General features: G+C 47.5%; 1 protein-coding gene across 3 annotated transcripts in view; it reads left to right on the top strand.

Annotated features, from left to right (window-relative positions):
- The window catches only part of TBC1D2 (TBC1 domain family member 2), a 57,863-nt gene that overhangs the window by 13,100 nt on the left and 28,613 nt on the right, over positions 1-16,150 (top strand). For all 3 annotated transcript variants that reach the window (XM_044265275.1, XM_044265276.1, XM_044265277.1), the window contains 2 exons: positions 7,217-7,350; positions 10,583-10,779. In XM_044265275.1, the coding sequence (XP_044121210.1) occupies positions 7,217-7,350; positions 10,583-10,779 (331 nt within the window). The remainder of the gene's footprint in view (positions 1-7,216; positions 7,351-10,582; positions 10,780-16,150) is intronic.

Here is a 16,150-nt window from a genome sequence, read left to right on the forward strand (position 1 = left end):
CCTGGATTCATATCACCAGGCGCTGCCCATGGCAACTTGTTTGATTTCTCTGTGCCTCACTTAAATTGTTAGAGAAGTAAATACAACAGTGCCTGCCCTACACAATTAGTGTGGGAGTTAAATGGGCCAATGCATGCAAAGTGCTTTAGGACTGTGCTTAGCCATGATAAGTACTTTATAAATATTGTCTGCTGCTACTGTTTTTTTTTATTGTCTACTGCTATAAATATTGTCTACTGCTACTGCTGCTATTGTTTTTTTTTTTTAAGATTTTATTTATTTATTTGACAGACAGAGATCACAAGTAGGCAGAGAGGCAGGCAGAGAGAGAGGAGGAAACAGGCTCCCTGCGGAGCAGAGAGTCTGATGCGGGGCTCGATCCCAGGACCCTGAGCAGAAGGCAGAGGCTTTAACCCACTGAGCCACCCAGGTACCCCTGCTGCTACTATTGTTAATCTAACTGAAGAATAGGAAGCTCTTGGGAATTTAGATGGTACCCAATACTGAGCCTGTTGAGGTGCTTATTTTCTGTGGACTTCAGATAGACTGGGACCTCTTAGGAAGCAGCCTACATTGTTCCCTGGACTTGGATTAGAGATTCCTGGCTCTCCGTGACTCAGAGCATTTCCCTGTTAACTTCGGTGTTTGAAGTCCTTCCAGTAGCTAGGAAGGTGGTGATGCTTGCAGGAGAGAAGAAGGTTTTAGGGAAAGACAGTGAGTGTCCTCCAGGGCCTGCTGGCTGGAGGTAGGACTGCCCCTGTGAGCCATTTGGATGGAGGGGCCCAGAACTCAGGAGAGTAATCTGAGCTGGGGAGAGAGACTTGGGGGTGTCAGGCATGGGTAAGCTCCCAGGGTGAGTGGATAAGGAAGGTGCCCTGCAGGGGATCTTCCCTCAGTGGGAACTGGAGAGAACTGGGTACATTGGGAGCCCGCTGTGGGGCAGAAGGGGCTGAGATACACCCATCCAGGTTGTATCCAGTGTAGTCTCACCAAGCTTAAGCCAGGTCTGTGCAATGAAGGCCACAAACAGAAGTGGAAGAGAGAACATGCAGAGACAGAAAGGAAGGAAGTTTCAGAGGATCAGTTCGTTACTTCCCTCCTGACATTTGTAATAACCCACAGAAAATGTGAGGAAAAGGTGCAAGAAGTGGGCTACTTGCCATGGGCTGCTGCTAACAGCCCCAGTACGATTGGGATTGCCCTTGTCTCCTGCACCCTGGGCACTGGCTGGTCTTAGAGTTTGCTGTGGGCTCTGCCATGAGCTGGGGTCATACTCCGGGGAAGGGAGTAAGAGTGCTTCTAGAGCTCTGTGCTAGGTTCCTTGCACCGTCGCTGAGATGGCTGCACAAATCTATGAGGCAGTATCATAACAGTTAAGTTCTTAGGGTATGGAGTCAGACATCCGGGTCTGATGCTCAGTCCCCCCACTCACTAGCTCTGTGGCTTCAGTACTTATCTTTTCTGAATCTCCATTCTCCTCTCTGGACAGTGGATGTGACACTGCTACTCACTTCACTGGACCCTTGTGAGGATTGAGTGAGTTGAATGACTAGTGTCAGCTTAGTGCTTGGCCAGTGGAAGGACCCAGTCGCTGTCTGTTGTGCACATGTTCCTCATCCCCACTCCAGATCAGGAAACCCTGGCTCAGGGACGATAGATGGCTGCCCAAGGTTATCTTTCCAGAGCAAGTCTTTATGACCACTCCCCCACACTGCCGGGCTTTCCAGACTTAGGGTAATGACCTGAGCCAAAGGCAGACCCTTAACCAACAGAGTCACCCAGGTGCCTGGCCAATATTATCCTGATACCAAAACCAAATAAAAATAGCACAAGAACCTGGAACTTTCACCTAGAATTTCCTTGTGTTGATTTTGGCAGCAGGCCTGAGTCTTTTCCTAATTTACTTCTTCACAGGACTCCCAGCTGTTTGTGAGAATTTCTGTTTCAACGCTGCAGTTTATATGGGTTCAAAACTTTGCTTTCTTTCCTCTCTTGCAGCCAATGTTCTAGGTCTATGATATCAACAGTTGATCTGTGGTCACACACACACACACCATCTTGTAGCTGTGTGTGGTGATGGCTATTAACTAGATGTAGTGTGGTGATTGTTTCACACTATGTTGAATAAATATGTTGTACACAGAACATATGTATGTTCTGTGTTAGTTGTATCTCAATTAAAAAAAAAAAAGACACAGTTGACCCCAAAACAAACTCATGTCCTCATTCAACTTTCACAACAATAATCCCACAGACACAAATTTCAGAATTCAGTGTCGTATGATAAGCATCTTTATTTCTTACATATCTGGATTCAGCTGATATAGGCTAGGTACACCTGGTCTTGACTCCAAACTGTTGGTAAGATTTAGATCTGCTGATGGGGCGCCTGGGTGGCTCCATGGGTTAAGCCTCTGCCTTTGGCTCAGGTCATGGTCCCAGGGTCCTGGGATCGAGACCTGCATCGGCTCTCTGCTCAGCAAGGAGCCTGCTTCCCTCCTCTCTCTCTCTGCCTGCCCCCCTGCCCACTTGTGATCTCTGTCTGCCAAATAAATAAATAATATATATATATATTTTTCCAATTTATTTATTTTCAGAAAAACATTATTCATTATTTTTTCACCACACCCAGTGCTCCATGCAAGCCATGCCCTCTATAATACCCACCACCTGGTACCCCAACCTCCCACCCCCCCGTAATATATATATTTTTTTAATTAAAAAAAGATCTAGGTCTTCTCCTTGTGTTCCTCATCTTCCCTGGACCAGCAGCTGCCTGAGCCATGTTCTTCAAGAGGCCATGCTCTGTAAACAAGGACATTTTAAGCCTATGTTTACATCACTTCTGCTAACATCCCTTTGAACAAGCAAATCCCATGGCCATGCCCAAGCCCAGAGAGGAAGTACTCTGCTCCTAAGGAGGTGGTGGGAAAGGGGTGAATATTTGCTGAGGAGTAGTCTGATCTGCACATTCACCTTCCCACTTGAAGTTCATCTTTTCATGTCCCCAAGAATTTCCCTTCCTTTCCTGGGAATTCAGCTCAGTATTTTTGAAACATGTTTGGTATTTCTCTAGCATCTAGGTGTCTGTGAATAAGGGTTTTTCAGGGTAATCTGTCCACCGTATTGCTAGAAGTGTACCTTGCACAGAGGGATGATACAACGAAGCCAGGACTCCCATCGCAGATCTACAGACCTTCTTCACGTCCTCTTCTTTTTTCTTTTTTTTTTTTTTAAAGGTTTTATTTATTTATTTGACAGAGAGAGATCACAAGCAGGCAGAGAGAGAGAGAGAGGAGGAAGCAGGCTTCCTGCTGAGCAGAGAGCCCGATGTGGGACTCGATCCCAGGACCCTGAGATCATGACCTGAGCCGAAGGCAGCGGCTTAACCCACTGAGCCACCCAGGCGCCCTCTTCTTTTTTCTTTTTTTTAAGAAAGCACAAGGTTGGGGGAGGGACAGAGGGAGGGGAAGAAGAAGACTCCCCGCTGAGCGGGGAGCCCAACTCCAGACTTGATTGCAGCACCCTGGGATCATGACCTGAGCTGAATACAGACACTTAACCAACTTAGCCACCCAGGCGCCACACTATTGCTGCCTTTTAAGTGAATGACCTCTGCATTTATTTCATTGTTTTTCAAACCATTGACCACCATCACAGTAAGAAATACATTTTATTTTATAGTTCAGTTAGTACACATATATGTAATTTACAAAATATTAGCTCCATTCTGAGTGGGATCCATTCTGATATTTTCCATTCCATATTTTTTAAATTTAAATTCAATTAGCCAACATACAGTACATCATTAGTTTCAGATGTAGTGTTCAGTAATTCACCAGTTGCATACAACACCCAGTGCTCATCACATCATGTGCCCTCCTTAATGCCCATCACCCTATCCTACCCACCTCCCCTCCAGCGACCCTCAGTTTGTTTCCAATAGTTAAAAGAGTCTCTCATGGTTTTTCTCCCTCTCTGATGACTTCACATTCAGTTTTCCCTCCCTCCCCCTAAGATCTTCTGCACTGTTTCTTATATTCCACACCTGTGTGAAACCAGATGATAATTGTCTTTCTCTGCTGACTTCTTTTCTAAGTCTAATACCCTCCAGTTCCATCCACGTCAGTGTAAATGGTAAGTATTTATCCTTTCTGATGGCTGAGTGATACTCCATTGTACATATACACCACATCTTCTTTATCGATTCATCTGTTGAAGGACATCTTGCCTCTTTCCACAATTTGGCCATTGTGGACATTGCTGCTTAAACATTGGGGTGCAGGTGCACCTTTGGATCAATACATTTGTATATTTGGGGTAGATACCTAGTAATGCAATTGCTAGGTCGTGGGGTACCTCCATTTTTAGCTTCCTTTTTTTTAAAAGATTTTATTTATTTATTTTACAGAGAGAGACACAGCGAGAGAGGGAACACAGCAAAGGGAGTGGGAGAGGGAGAAGCAGGTTCCCCACAGAGCAGGGAACCTGATGCGGGACTTGATCCCAGGACCCTGGGATCATGACCTGAGCTGAAGGCAGGCGCTTAACGACTGAACCACCCAGGCACCCCTCCATTTTTAGTTTCTTGAGGAACCTCCATACTGCTTTCCAGAGTGGCTGCATTAACTTGCATTTCCACCAACAGTGTAAGAGGGTTCACCTTTCTCCACATCCTTGCCAACATTTGTTGTTTCCTATCTTGTTAATTTTAGCCATTCTGACTGCTGTGAGGTGGTATTTCATTGTGGTTTTGATTTGTATTTCCCTGATGCCAAGTGATGTGGAGCATTTTTTCCTGTGTCTGTTGACCATTTGTATATCTTCTTTGGACAAGTGTCTGTTCATGTCTTCTGCCCATTTCTTGCCTGGATTGTTTGTGTTTTGGATGTTGAGTTTGATAAGTTCTTTATAGATCTTGAATACTAGCCCTTATCTGATAAATATCTTCTCTCATTCTGTAGGTTATCTTTTAGTTTTACTGACTGTTTCCTTTGTTGTGCAGAAACTTCTTATCTTGATGATGTCCCAATAGTTAATTTTTGCTTTTCTTTCTCTTGCCTTTGGAGACATGTCTAGCAAGAAGTTTCTGTGGCCAAGGTCACAGAGGTTGCTGCCTGTGTTCTTAAGAATTTTGATGGAATCCTGTCTCACACTAAGGTCTTTATTCCATTTTGAGTCTATTTTTGTGTGTGGTGTAACAGAATGGTCCAGTTTCATTCTTCTGCATGTGGCTGTCCAATCTTCCCAGCACCATTTGTTGAAGAGACTGTCTTTTTTCCATTGGATGTTCTGTCCCGCTTCATTGAAAATTAGTTGACCATAGAGTTGAGGGTCCGTTTCTGGGCTCTCTATTCTGTTCCATTGATCTATGGATTGTGCTAGTACCATACTGTCTTGATGATGACAGCTTTGTAATAGAGCTTGAAGTCTGGAATTGTGATGCCACCAGCTTTAGTTTTCTTTTTCAACATTCCTCTGTCTATTTGGGGGTCTTTTCTGGTTCCATACAAATTTTAGAATTATTTGTTCCAGCTCTGTGAAAAATGTTGATGGTATTTTGTAGGGATTTCATTGAATATGTAGATTGCTCAGGGTAGCATGGATGTTTTAACAATATTTGTTCTTCCAATCCTTGAGCATGGAATGTTTTTTCATCTCTCTGTGTCTTCCTTAATTTCTTTCATGAGTGTTCTATAGTTTTTACAGTACAGATCCTTTGCCTCTTTGTTTAGGTTTATTCCTAGATATGTTGTGCTTTTTGGTGCATCCATTCCATATTTTAAATGCTGGTCACAGGGCACCTGATTGGCATAGTCAGTTAAGCATCTGACTCTTGGTTTCAGCCCCAGCCGTGATCTCAGAATCCTAAAATTGAGCCCCATGTTGAGCTCCATGCTCTGCATGGAATCTGCTTGAGATTCTCTCTCCCTCTGCCTCTCCTGCTTGTGTGCTCTCTCTCTCTCTCTCAAATCTTAAAATAATAAAATATGTTCTAGTCATGATACTAAACTGATTTTACAGTCTACCAATGGTTCACAACCTCCAGTTGGAAAAACACTGACCTAGTGAACTCCTTTATTTATCTTCTCTTCCTCATTATTAATTTTGGAATATATCTACTTTTATCTCTTTGCAAATGGAAAATAAACTCAGTTAAACTGTCTTCTCATCTGACTCATTATGAATTTCTCTCACACCTCAGCCAGGCTTTGGTGCCACCTAGTTCCTTCCTAAAAACCCAGCTTGCACAGAGCCTGCAGTCCGGGCATGTGCGCCCAGCACCAGGGGCCAACAGGCATGCAGGCTGGTTGGTGCCCAGCTCTTGGAGAAATGACACCGTTATTCAGCCTAGACAAGAACCGGGTCAAAGGGTAGCCCATGGACAGAGAGCAGTAAGTTCCTTGGAGGCCATGAGATGATTAGTGAAGGCTTCCAAGAGAACAGATCTGAATGGGCAAAGAAAACAAGGGAAGAAGGATCCAGGAGGGGCTTGAAGCTTTCCTCAGCAGAAGCAGGAAGGCACCGATGATTTTTGAGCCAAGTAGTTATAAAACCAGATGAAGGTTTCAGGACAGTTGATTTGGCAAGTCTAGCATTCATTCAGTGCATATACCATAAGTGCCCTCAGTGTTGCTGGCACCGTGCTAGGCATTGGAGTGTTTGAGTGAACAAAACGGGCAGACATCCCTGTACTCACTAGAACTTACTCTCTGGCCTGGGCAGCTCGGTCAGTTAAGCGTCCACCATCCGCCTTTGGCTCAAGGTCCTGGGATCAAGCCCCTCTTCGGGCTCCCTGTTCAGATGAGAGCCTGCTTCTCCCTCTCCTTCTGCCTGCCATCCCGCCTGCTTGTGTGTGCTTGTGCACATTTTCTCTCTCTCTCTGTCAAATAAATAAATAAAATCTTTAAAAAAAAAAAAAAAAGGAACTTATATTCCAGCAATGTGGCTGGGGGCAGGGGAATCAAGCCTGTATTGTTTATTAGCAATATCGTGTGTGGATGGCCATAAGCATGATGAGAAAATGAAAAGGTGAGGGCGAGGGCTTGGGGAGTGGCCCCGGTGGGATGCACCTCCAGGCTGCCTGGAGTCCAGCCGACCGCTCTGCTTGGGGCATGACTATGGTGAAGGAGGTGGCTCTAGCAGGGGCAGCAGGGAGAGCGGAGAGACAGTAGAGGGGCAGGATGGCCGCCTCAGGCTCCCGTTTTCCTTTCAGAAACACAATGTACAATATTCGGGGCAACAGGCAGGCCCAAGGAATAGGCCACGGACCTCCAGGAGAAGATCCTCCCGGGAGTGTGGAACCTCAGAGGGCCGAGCAGCCCTTACCCTCCAACCCAGGCACCCCAGGTGAGCTCAGGTTTGGGCTGTCGTCAGAGACCAAGCAGGTGCCCTCTGTATCCTCCCCAGTGCCTTTTGTGTTGAACATGAAATTCTCCAGGTCACTCCTCCTCGTTTCCATGGGTCTAGCAGCAGTGACTCCTTTTTTTTTTTTTTTAAATTAATATTACTCTGGTAAAATACACATGAAATATACCACTTTAACCAGTTATAAGTGCACAGTTCAGTGGCATGAAGCACATTCACGGTGGTATTCAACCCTCACCACCATCCGTCTCCAGGAATTCTTTCTCATCTTCCCAAAAATTGCTCTTAGCAATTTCTTTTACTACTACTTCCTGAAGTAGTAAAAGAAAATGTCTTTCACTTTTTCTTTCGTACTGGTTTTTTTTTTTATTTATAAGGAAAGGATATAAAAATGCCTCCCTGGGGTGATTAAAATCAGATCTGCCTGAAGCAGCAGAACAAGTGACCTTTAGTTGTCCATCCAGCTGTTCCATAGCACTTTACTATTTCACAGAATGTGAGCGGCCCACACCTTCAGGGGGAGGGATCGGCCTTTTTTTTTTTTTTTAAGGAAATTGGGATGGGTGCCCTTAGGATATTCTGTAATCTAGAAACAGTTGGAAGAAAACTGGCTGAGGCAGCACTGTGGGGTCTTCTAGCCGTGAGGACCCCTGGGCTATATAGAAGTGGCTCCAGAAAGAGCATCCCTTTGGAGCAGTGCCCGCGTATCGCAATGAACAGTGCATGAGGGGTTCAGTATCCCGGGAACCAGGGCTAATGGAACCAGCACTGCTATTTGGAACCAGTAGCCGCTCCTTTATGCTGAGGCTACCTTAAGCACTTTTTTCCCTTTGGTAACAGTTTCATTAAAATTTAATTTACATACCAAACAATTCACCCCTTTGAAGTCTACAATTCACCACAATCAACTCTAGAACATGCTTATTGTCCCCAAAAGAAACCTCGCATCCCTCCAGCTCTAGCAGCCGCTGTTCAGCTCTCTGTCTCTGCAGATTTGCCTGTTCTGGATAGTTCATATAGATGGACTCTGCAGTGTCTGGTCCTTTAGGACTGGCTCCTGTCACCGAACAGAATCTTTTCAAGTTTCTCTTATGGGTACCAAGCGCTTCACCTGCTTTAACCTCTTTGACCCTTCCAGCAACCTGAGCGGTAGCTTCCGTTGTTCTCATTTACTAAATCAGAGGACCAAGGACAGAAAAGTGGGAGTGACTCTCTCATGACCGTACTACTTGTGCAGTACTAGGAACTAGAGTTCAGGCTGAGGCTTTAGAAAAGTCTCATTTTCTAAAAGAGTGATTTTTCACACTATGTTTTTATTGCCATGACACCTTGATTCCCATATATAAAATCTAATATACAGTGCAGATCAAAGCAGACTTGAGGCAGGGGAATGGGGTCTGGGCTCCCCTCAGCTCCTCCTATCATCTTCCCCTCCCAGCTAGCCCTGTAGCACACCCGTGAAATCCTACAGCACTGACGGAGACCACTCTCTTAGGCCTTATCTTCTCAAACTATGAAATGGGTGCCGTGATCCCTACCTTGCCTGCCCTCAGAGTCAGTGGAGAGTAGTGTTATCAGAGGGCAGCAGGGCTGTAGGGAGCCTCTCTGCTCTTCTATACCCCACGCATGAAAGAGAAAGAAAGAAGCCTTGCTGTCCTTTGACCTCTGCAATTGGGTTTGTACCCAGCACAGCCGGATTTCTTTTAAGTCTAGAACAAAACCATTCTGTTCTTGTATTCAGCAAGGCCAGGCAGGTTCTAATTCCTACTCATTTCTTCTCCATTCGAGATGGTTTGGCTGACCCTAGAAGAAACATGCTAAATTATTTGACTCATCCTCAAAGCCCTACCTATCCCCTCACCTGGGATCCCATACCATGTCCTTATTTTTAACACCCTAGTCCCAAAAGGATTGGGGATAGCTTATTAAACTATGTATCAGGGGAAAGTAAGTGAGTAATCTGGGTTAGGAAATTTAGATAAGACCAAGATAAGATCCTATAGAATAGCTATGAGTGAGCAGCAGATGAGGCTCTGAGCTTCTCAGTAGCCAAGGCAAAGAGGGAAATGCAAGTGTTAGATTATTTTCAGTGCCCACAGAATAAACACGTATTTTCTAAGAAGCAGAGCCTTTCTCAGAGGGCTGAGAGAAATTTCTTCTGCTGGTGCCTCATAATGGGCATGGTGTGTATGTACCACATAGACAAGATTTTCAAGGTCTTTTAAAGGTCCTTTTCAGGGGCTTTTAAAATGTCCCTGGATGCAAGCTGATGGCAGATCCCTAAAGTATAGGCTTGGGGCAGGGAAGAACAAGGCGTCGGGGGTAGGTGAGTAACTCTGATGTTGGATTTGATTTAAGAAAAAAAAAATAATAAAGTAAGAAATTCAACAGTGGTTGGCAGATGTTTTCTATAAAGAGCTAGATACTAAATGTTGGAGACATTGTGGGGCATTTGGTCTCTGTTGCCAGTACCCAACTCTGCCCTTGTAGAGTGAAAGCAGCACAGACAATGCATAAATGGATGTGGCCATGTTCCAATAACTTTTTATTTACAAAAGCAGGTTGTAGGCTGGATTTGGCCTGTGGGCCTCTGGCTGCTGACCGTGGCTCTAGAGGAAATAGGACTCTGCAGCCTGGAGGCAGTCAACTGTGGGGAATATGTTCCCTAACTTAACTTGTAATAAGAATCCAACTTTGACTTCATCTCGGGGGCAAGAATGCCAAATACAGATATTCCATACTCCTGTCTATGGACAGATCTCTGTACTTCAAAAATCGCCCAGAGGGTAGAGGTGGTATCTTGAAATAAGAAACAAGACATCCTGCCAGGGCTTGTGCCTGAGTTGGCCCCTGGCACACAGCAGTGGTGTGGTGTGAGATAGCCCAGCCAGGCGGGGATCCGAGAGTGGGTGAGAGGCACATGTCAGAGGACGGCCTGAAGGACCCAGCCAGTACAGTATAAATAATGTTTATATAGCCCAAGCATTCTCAAAGTGTGATCCAGGACCAGAATGCAGCAGCATCCCCTAGGAATGTTTTAGAAATGCAAATTGTCAAGCCCCCTCCCCCCACCCCAGACCTATTGATGAGAAGCTCTGGGAATAGGGTCCCACAATCTGCATTTTACCAGCCCCCCGCAGGTGCTTCTGCAGCAAGTTCGATTTTGACCACTGAGGCCACTGATCATAACCTCTGTGTTCCTCCTTTTGAGCAGGGAAAGATCCAGCGGATTCTCCAAAGCCTACACCCAAATCCTCTCTGACCGCCAATCTCATTCAGAAAGCCAAACGCCAGAACACCACCTTTCCACTCTTTGCCGAAGGACTCACACGAACCCGAACTGCCCAGGAAAAGGTTCTGGCCTTGGAGCAGCAGGTTCTGATGCTCACCAAGGAGTTAAAGTCTCAGAAGGTGAGCTCTGGCCCCAGTGGGGCCCCAGGCTCCAGTGCACCCCTCTGGCCTGGAGTTTCTGAACAAGCTAGACATGCCACGTTGCTTGTTCTAGCTGGGTGCGGGCCAGTCTCTGTCCTTACCAGTCAAACTGCTAGTGGAGGGAAATGTTGTGCTCTTGCCTACTAAGGAACCTGTGGACACTCAGCCTAGGTAACAGAAAGCCTTCCAGGGCAGGGTCTCTGGAACCTCCTTTGGACTCTTGGACTCCTGGAAGACTGTGCCTAGCCTGACCCCACACTGAAGAGAGGCAGCATTTGGAGGAGGGGGGTCTGGATGCAGGGTCCTGGGAGGGGCCTCTGAAGGAACTGGCAGCTACTAATATTGTAGATTGCTGAAGAACTCTCACAGGAGAGAGAAAGCAGGCAGGTCTATGTAGCTCTGGGGCTCAGCCAGGCCCCACAGGGGACAGTGACAAGGAAGATTCTACAATGGCCATTGTAGAACACAGATCACGTACATACACAGACGTTAAAATCATCACTAAATTCTACAACCCAGGGAATACACCATGTTCGCATTCTAGGGCAACTTTGTGAAGTCTCCATCACGTGGCATGTGGCAAGGAGGTGAGGGGGACTGCAACCCTGGGCACAATGAAAGTAGTTCAGATAGCACAGTTGTTACTGAAAATCCCGAGGGTGGTGCCCGATGATGTCCCCAGGCATGGGCTTCACTGAGAACCCCGGCTTCTTTTCCTTTGAGGGGAAAGCCCAAGTCCTCATGTTGAGGTTTGGCTGGCCTCAGTCTTCCTGCTTTATTCCCTAGCTCTAGCCTCTGGGGTGGGCGGTGGGGGGTGTAGTGTATATACTTCTCAATAGTCTCCCTCCTATGCATTTCTTCTCCTCCTTTCTGCTGCTCCATTTTTGGAGAAGACAGTCCAGAAAAACGCTCTCCCTACCTAGTTTTGCCCCTTCTCTGCCTTTCTTGCCTTAAGCGGGTAGTAGGGGAAGCAGCTGAGGCTTCCCTAATGAAGCCGCCCATGATTGGAGTTCTCCAAGGAGGAAGCTCATTCATTCATAGGTTCTCCCTTCAGTTGTGAATTCACCAGGTCTTTGTCGAGGGCCTGTGGTGTGCACGCAGTAGTCTAGGTGCTGGAAACAGTGAGAAGAGACATGGGCCCTGCCTCTCAGGGGCTTGCATTTCACAGCAGAGGCAGGCGGTAAGCATGCCGACACCCATGTATAACATTACAGCCTGGGAAGCCCCCTCTGAGTCTGCTTAGCAGCCCAGCTTTTTCTCCAGCCATCTTCCCATCCTGCGGTGGAGCTGCTGGCGCTCCTGAGAGCCCAGAGGTTGTCCAGCTGGCTCCAGTTGGATCCAGCCTGATCCCTGGACCAGTACAATATAAGGCCCAGACCCAACCTGGCCGGGAAAAGCAAATCTGGATGTGAGCACTGCCTCTCCTTTCACCACACCTTCCCCTTCTTTCTAGGAAATCTGGGCAGCCTTCCGGGGCTTAGCCTTTGCTTCCAAGGTGTCAGGAGTTGTCCAATGAAGGAGAGAGGCCTGGGAGCCTGAGATTTCATTGAGGTTTGCCACCGACGGCTGTGCCTCCCTGGAATATGTGGCATTCTTAATAAATGGAGGCAAGCTCTTGGACATCAGTAAGGGCTTCCCAGGCTGCTACTAGCTTCCCTGCCGTCAGGATGAAAATGGCAGGAGGAAGTTGTGCAAGCATTACAGAATCTGGACTTTCTAACTAGCTCACTTTCCAGCAAAGCTTGGCCTGGCCTGGGACCAGTAGAAGGAGAAGAAGCCTTGCAGTTTCACTCTTAACTCACCAGATGAGTGCTGTGCGTGCTATCTGGCCCATCTCACAAAGGTGGTTTTGTCTGGTGGGTGTCTCAGAGCACAGGCCTTGAAGTGGACAGTACCGTCTTCAGTTCCAGCCCTGAGCAAGTTTCTTAACCTCTCAGAGCCTCAGCTTCCTCCTCTGCACCTGGAGGTTCAGTGGTCCTTACTGGAGAGGCCTGTGTCCGGATTCATCAAGCCCAGTGCCTGGCTTGCAGCAGCCTCGCACCAGATGCAGGCCTTGGCTGTCACTGTGGCATTCCCTGCCCTCCTTGTTGATTCCTTCCAGCCTAACAAGGAGTGTCACATTCCTCTGAGGGGCTCTAGGAAGACAGATGGGCACCTGTGAGGGTCTCTAGTAAACAAGTGGCATAGTAGTGATGGATGGAGGTCAAGTCTTCATCCCGCATCCATCACGGGGAGCCCCAGCCCTACAAACTCTGGCCTTTTACCTCCAGCCCAGATACCAAAACCAAAGAGCAGAGGGAGAGATGATCAACTCTTGGCCCAGAGCTAGGACAAGGGGAGGCCTGCAAAACCTTGGTGTACCCAGTGGTGGCCCAGATGTGCAGAAATGCTGATTGGAGGGCACTAACTGTCCATCTGAGACCCTCTGAGTCCAGTTCCTCAGCTGGGCAGACAGTCCCCCAGACTTCCCTAGACCCACATCTACAAGATGTCTTCCTATGTTTCTTCAGTGGAAGGTGCTCTCTTTCTGCCTGAGGCTGCAGGAGGTTGTGGGACCTGGGAGGTCTTGTCCTGGCTCAGCCACCCAGGTGCTCATTGCCAAAAGCTTTAGGGACCCTTGAAGAATTTGTATCTCAGATTCTGGTGCATGCTGTGGAGGGCACAGAGGTGCATAGGGTCCCTGCCCTCAGGTGGGAAAGGGGAGATAAGAGCGTACATACCAGGCCCTAGCTCTGTGCTCGGGCTTTCCATGCATTAACACTTATCCTCACACCAGTTACCAGCCCCCTTTTCTTGAGGAGCAAACTGAGGCTCTGAGAGATTCTGCATGCCCAGGTCTCCCAGGGGCCAAGACCAGTTTCAGACTCTAGTCTGTCTGCTTCTAGAGTTTCTGCCTTTTTCACCATGCCATGCTCAAGGAGCTCAGAGATGGTGGGTGACTGCCCTGAGGTCACACAGCTGGAAGAGCCAGGACTAAGACCCTCAGTCACCTTTCCTGGTACGGCCCAGCATAAGACATGATCACCGTAACTGCTTTTCAGAAAATACAAATACACTCATGTCTGGTGTCATATTGAACTATAGGACCACTTCAGGACCCATGGAGCCATTATCTGTCCCAGGCCCTTGCAGCATGCTGGTCCCTCAGGAGTTCGGGCCTCCTCCTGAAGATTGCACCAGATGGCTGCTTGGCTGGGTGACTCAAGCTCTCAGAGTTGACAAAATTGCACCCAGCCTGAAGGCTGCCTGCTCTGGCAGATGGAAGCCCATGTTTGTAGTGATGTTGGCCATCTGTTGACTGCTAGGAATGATGAACTCTTCCTAGGCCCTATCTGGGGACAACTTAGCTTGCTGAGGGTAATTTATTGAGGAAACTCAGTGGGGACAAAGTACAGCCTCTTACTTCCCTAGAACCCCAGCCAGAGACCTCAATGTACACTCCCCTTGTTCAGAGTACAGAGTACAAAGACTTCAGAGTGCATAGAGGGAGGGTCGATGCGGGCCTTGACTGTTTCCACTTGGGGAGGGGCACTTGCCATACTTCCTTTCTCTTCCTTGAAGTGGCTGTCCCCGGAGTAGGGAGCATGCTCTCCATTTTACGTATGACAAAGCCATAGTTTACTTTTCTGAAACACCGTCACTAGAAACACCCTCTTGGACCTGGAATGGCAACCAAGGCCTCAGGGACTCCAGAGCCAGTGCTCCTTGCTGCACTGCTGGTGCCCAGCCTCTGAGGGGCCAGTGGCTGGGGTGCCGGACTGGGATTCTGATTCTTTCCCCAGCAACACTGGGCCCATCCACCTCAATTTTAGTGAGTAAGGAAAAGTGTTGACTTTTTAATAAAGGAAAGGATTAATTTTTAAAAGATGGTTTGTTGGCTTTTAGAATTTTAAATAATCAACTATACCTCAATAAAAAATTTTTTAAAATGACAACTTGTGGCCAGTTATCAAAATCTGAAATGGGCCAAACAATGATTTGATTAAGAAATATTAGAGGTACCTCTTGATCAGCTCTTGTTTCTAAGAAGAGGTCCTAAAGCATTGCTTATAGAGGTGGGAATTGGAAAGACCCCAGGTGTCCCTTCTTGAGGGCAGGACAGGGCACTGGGGCGCATCCAGACAAGGAACAGTCCCTATACTGTTGCTAGAGACGGCCGTGGTTGGCAACACAGCATAGTGTATCGTAAGTCCCGGGGCGCCTTCCCTTTTGGTTTTTAATATTTCTATATCGTGTGTATGTGCGTTTTTGTGACATGATGTCCTCCAGTCCATCCATGTTGTAGCATGTAACAGGTTCCCTTCCTTTTTCAGGCTCAGTAATATGCTATCATATGTATATGCTACATTCCGTTTATCAGTTCACTATCAGAGGCGTGTGTGTTGTTCCCATCTCTTGGGTGTTATAACTAATGCTGCTATGAACATGGATTATTTCTATTTTTAAAGAAATGGGAAGAAGTGTCTCAGTGCAAAATGTGTTAACTACACATCATGGAAAAGTGGAGGACCCTAGATTAGGAGTTGGGGGTCCTCTGTTACGGCCACCTGTGGAGACCCACAAACTCCTTTTAGTCTCCTTCCTTCCTTCTTGGGCTTCAGTGTCCTCCTGTGACAGCAAGGGACGCGCCTGACCAGGTGGTTTCCCCGGGCCTGCAGCCACCAGGTTTTCTGAACCCCAGGTCCATTTGCACTCTTCACCTCGTGCTTCCCGCTCTGACTCCGTTCCTCCCCTGCTTCCTTTCCCCCGGCTCATGCTGCAGCAGGGATTCTGGGATGGTAGGACAGCCTCCTGGGCTGGAAGTAGGAGGGGGGAGGCAGCTGGATGTAATAAAATGGGCTTCAGAGTTGACTCTCCCAAAGTTGGGGGAAAGACACCCCCTGATGCTGAGCCTCAGGCGAGTCTGAACAGTGGTGTCGGCTCGTTACCTCACCCGGGCACTCACCAGGGTCATCTCCACGTCTCAGCCAAACCAGAAAATGGTCTCAGCTTCTCAATTATCCTGGAGCCACAGGAATGGTGATCTCTCTCAGCAGAGCCTGAGAAGCCAGTTCATTCCAAACATTCCAGGCTGGTTTGCAACCACCTCCTCACCCCACCTTCTGGCCACACCCCAGAATGCCCACAGCCCCACACAGGGTTAGGGTTAGGCCTTTGCTGGAGCTGCTGACTCAGCACGTGTGGAAAGGCCTATCAGCCCTCATCTCCTGCCTACTTCTTGACTGTCTCTGGCCCTCATTCTTCACAGAACTCTTCTGCCTTTCTGTAGAATATACTGGTCTTCCCCTACCTCTGCCTCAGGTAGAAGTCATTGCTCTCTGCTCTGTATCCCCACCAACACATTTGCTTC

The sequence above is a fragment of the Neovison vison genome, chromosome 9 (genome assembly GCF_020171115.1).
Source record: "Neovison vison isolate M4711 chromosome 9, ASM_NN_V1, whole genome shotgun sequence".
Taxonomy (NCBI): Eukaryota; Metazoa; Chordata; class Mammalia; order Carnivora; family Mustelidae; genus Neogale; species Neogale vison.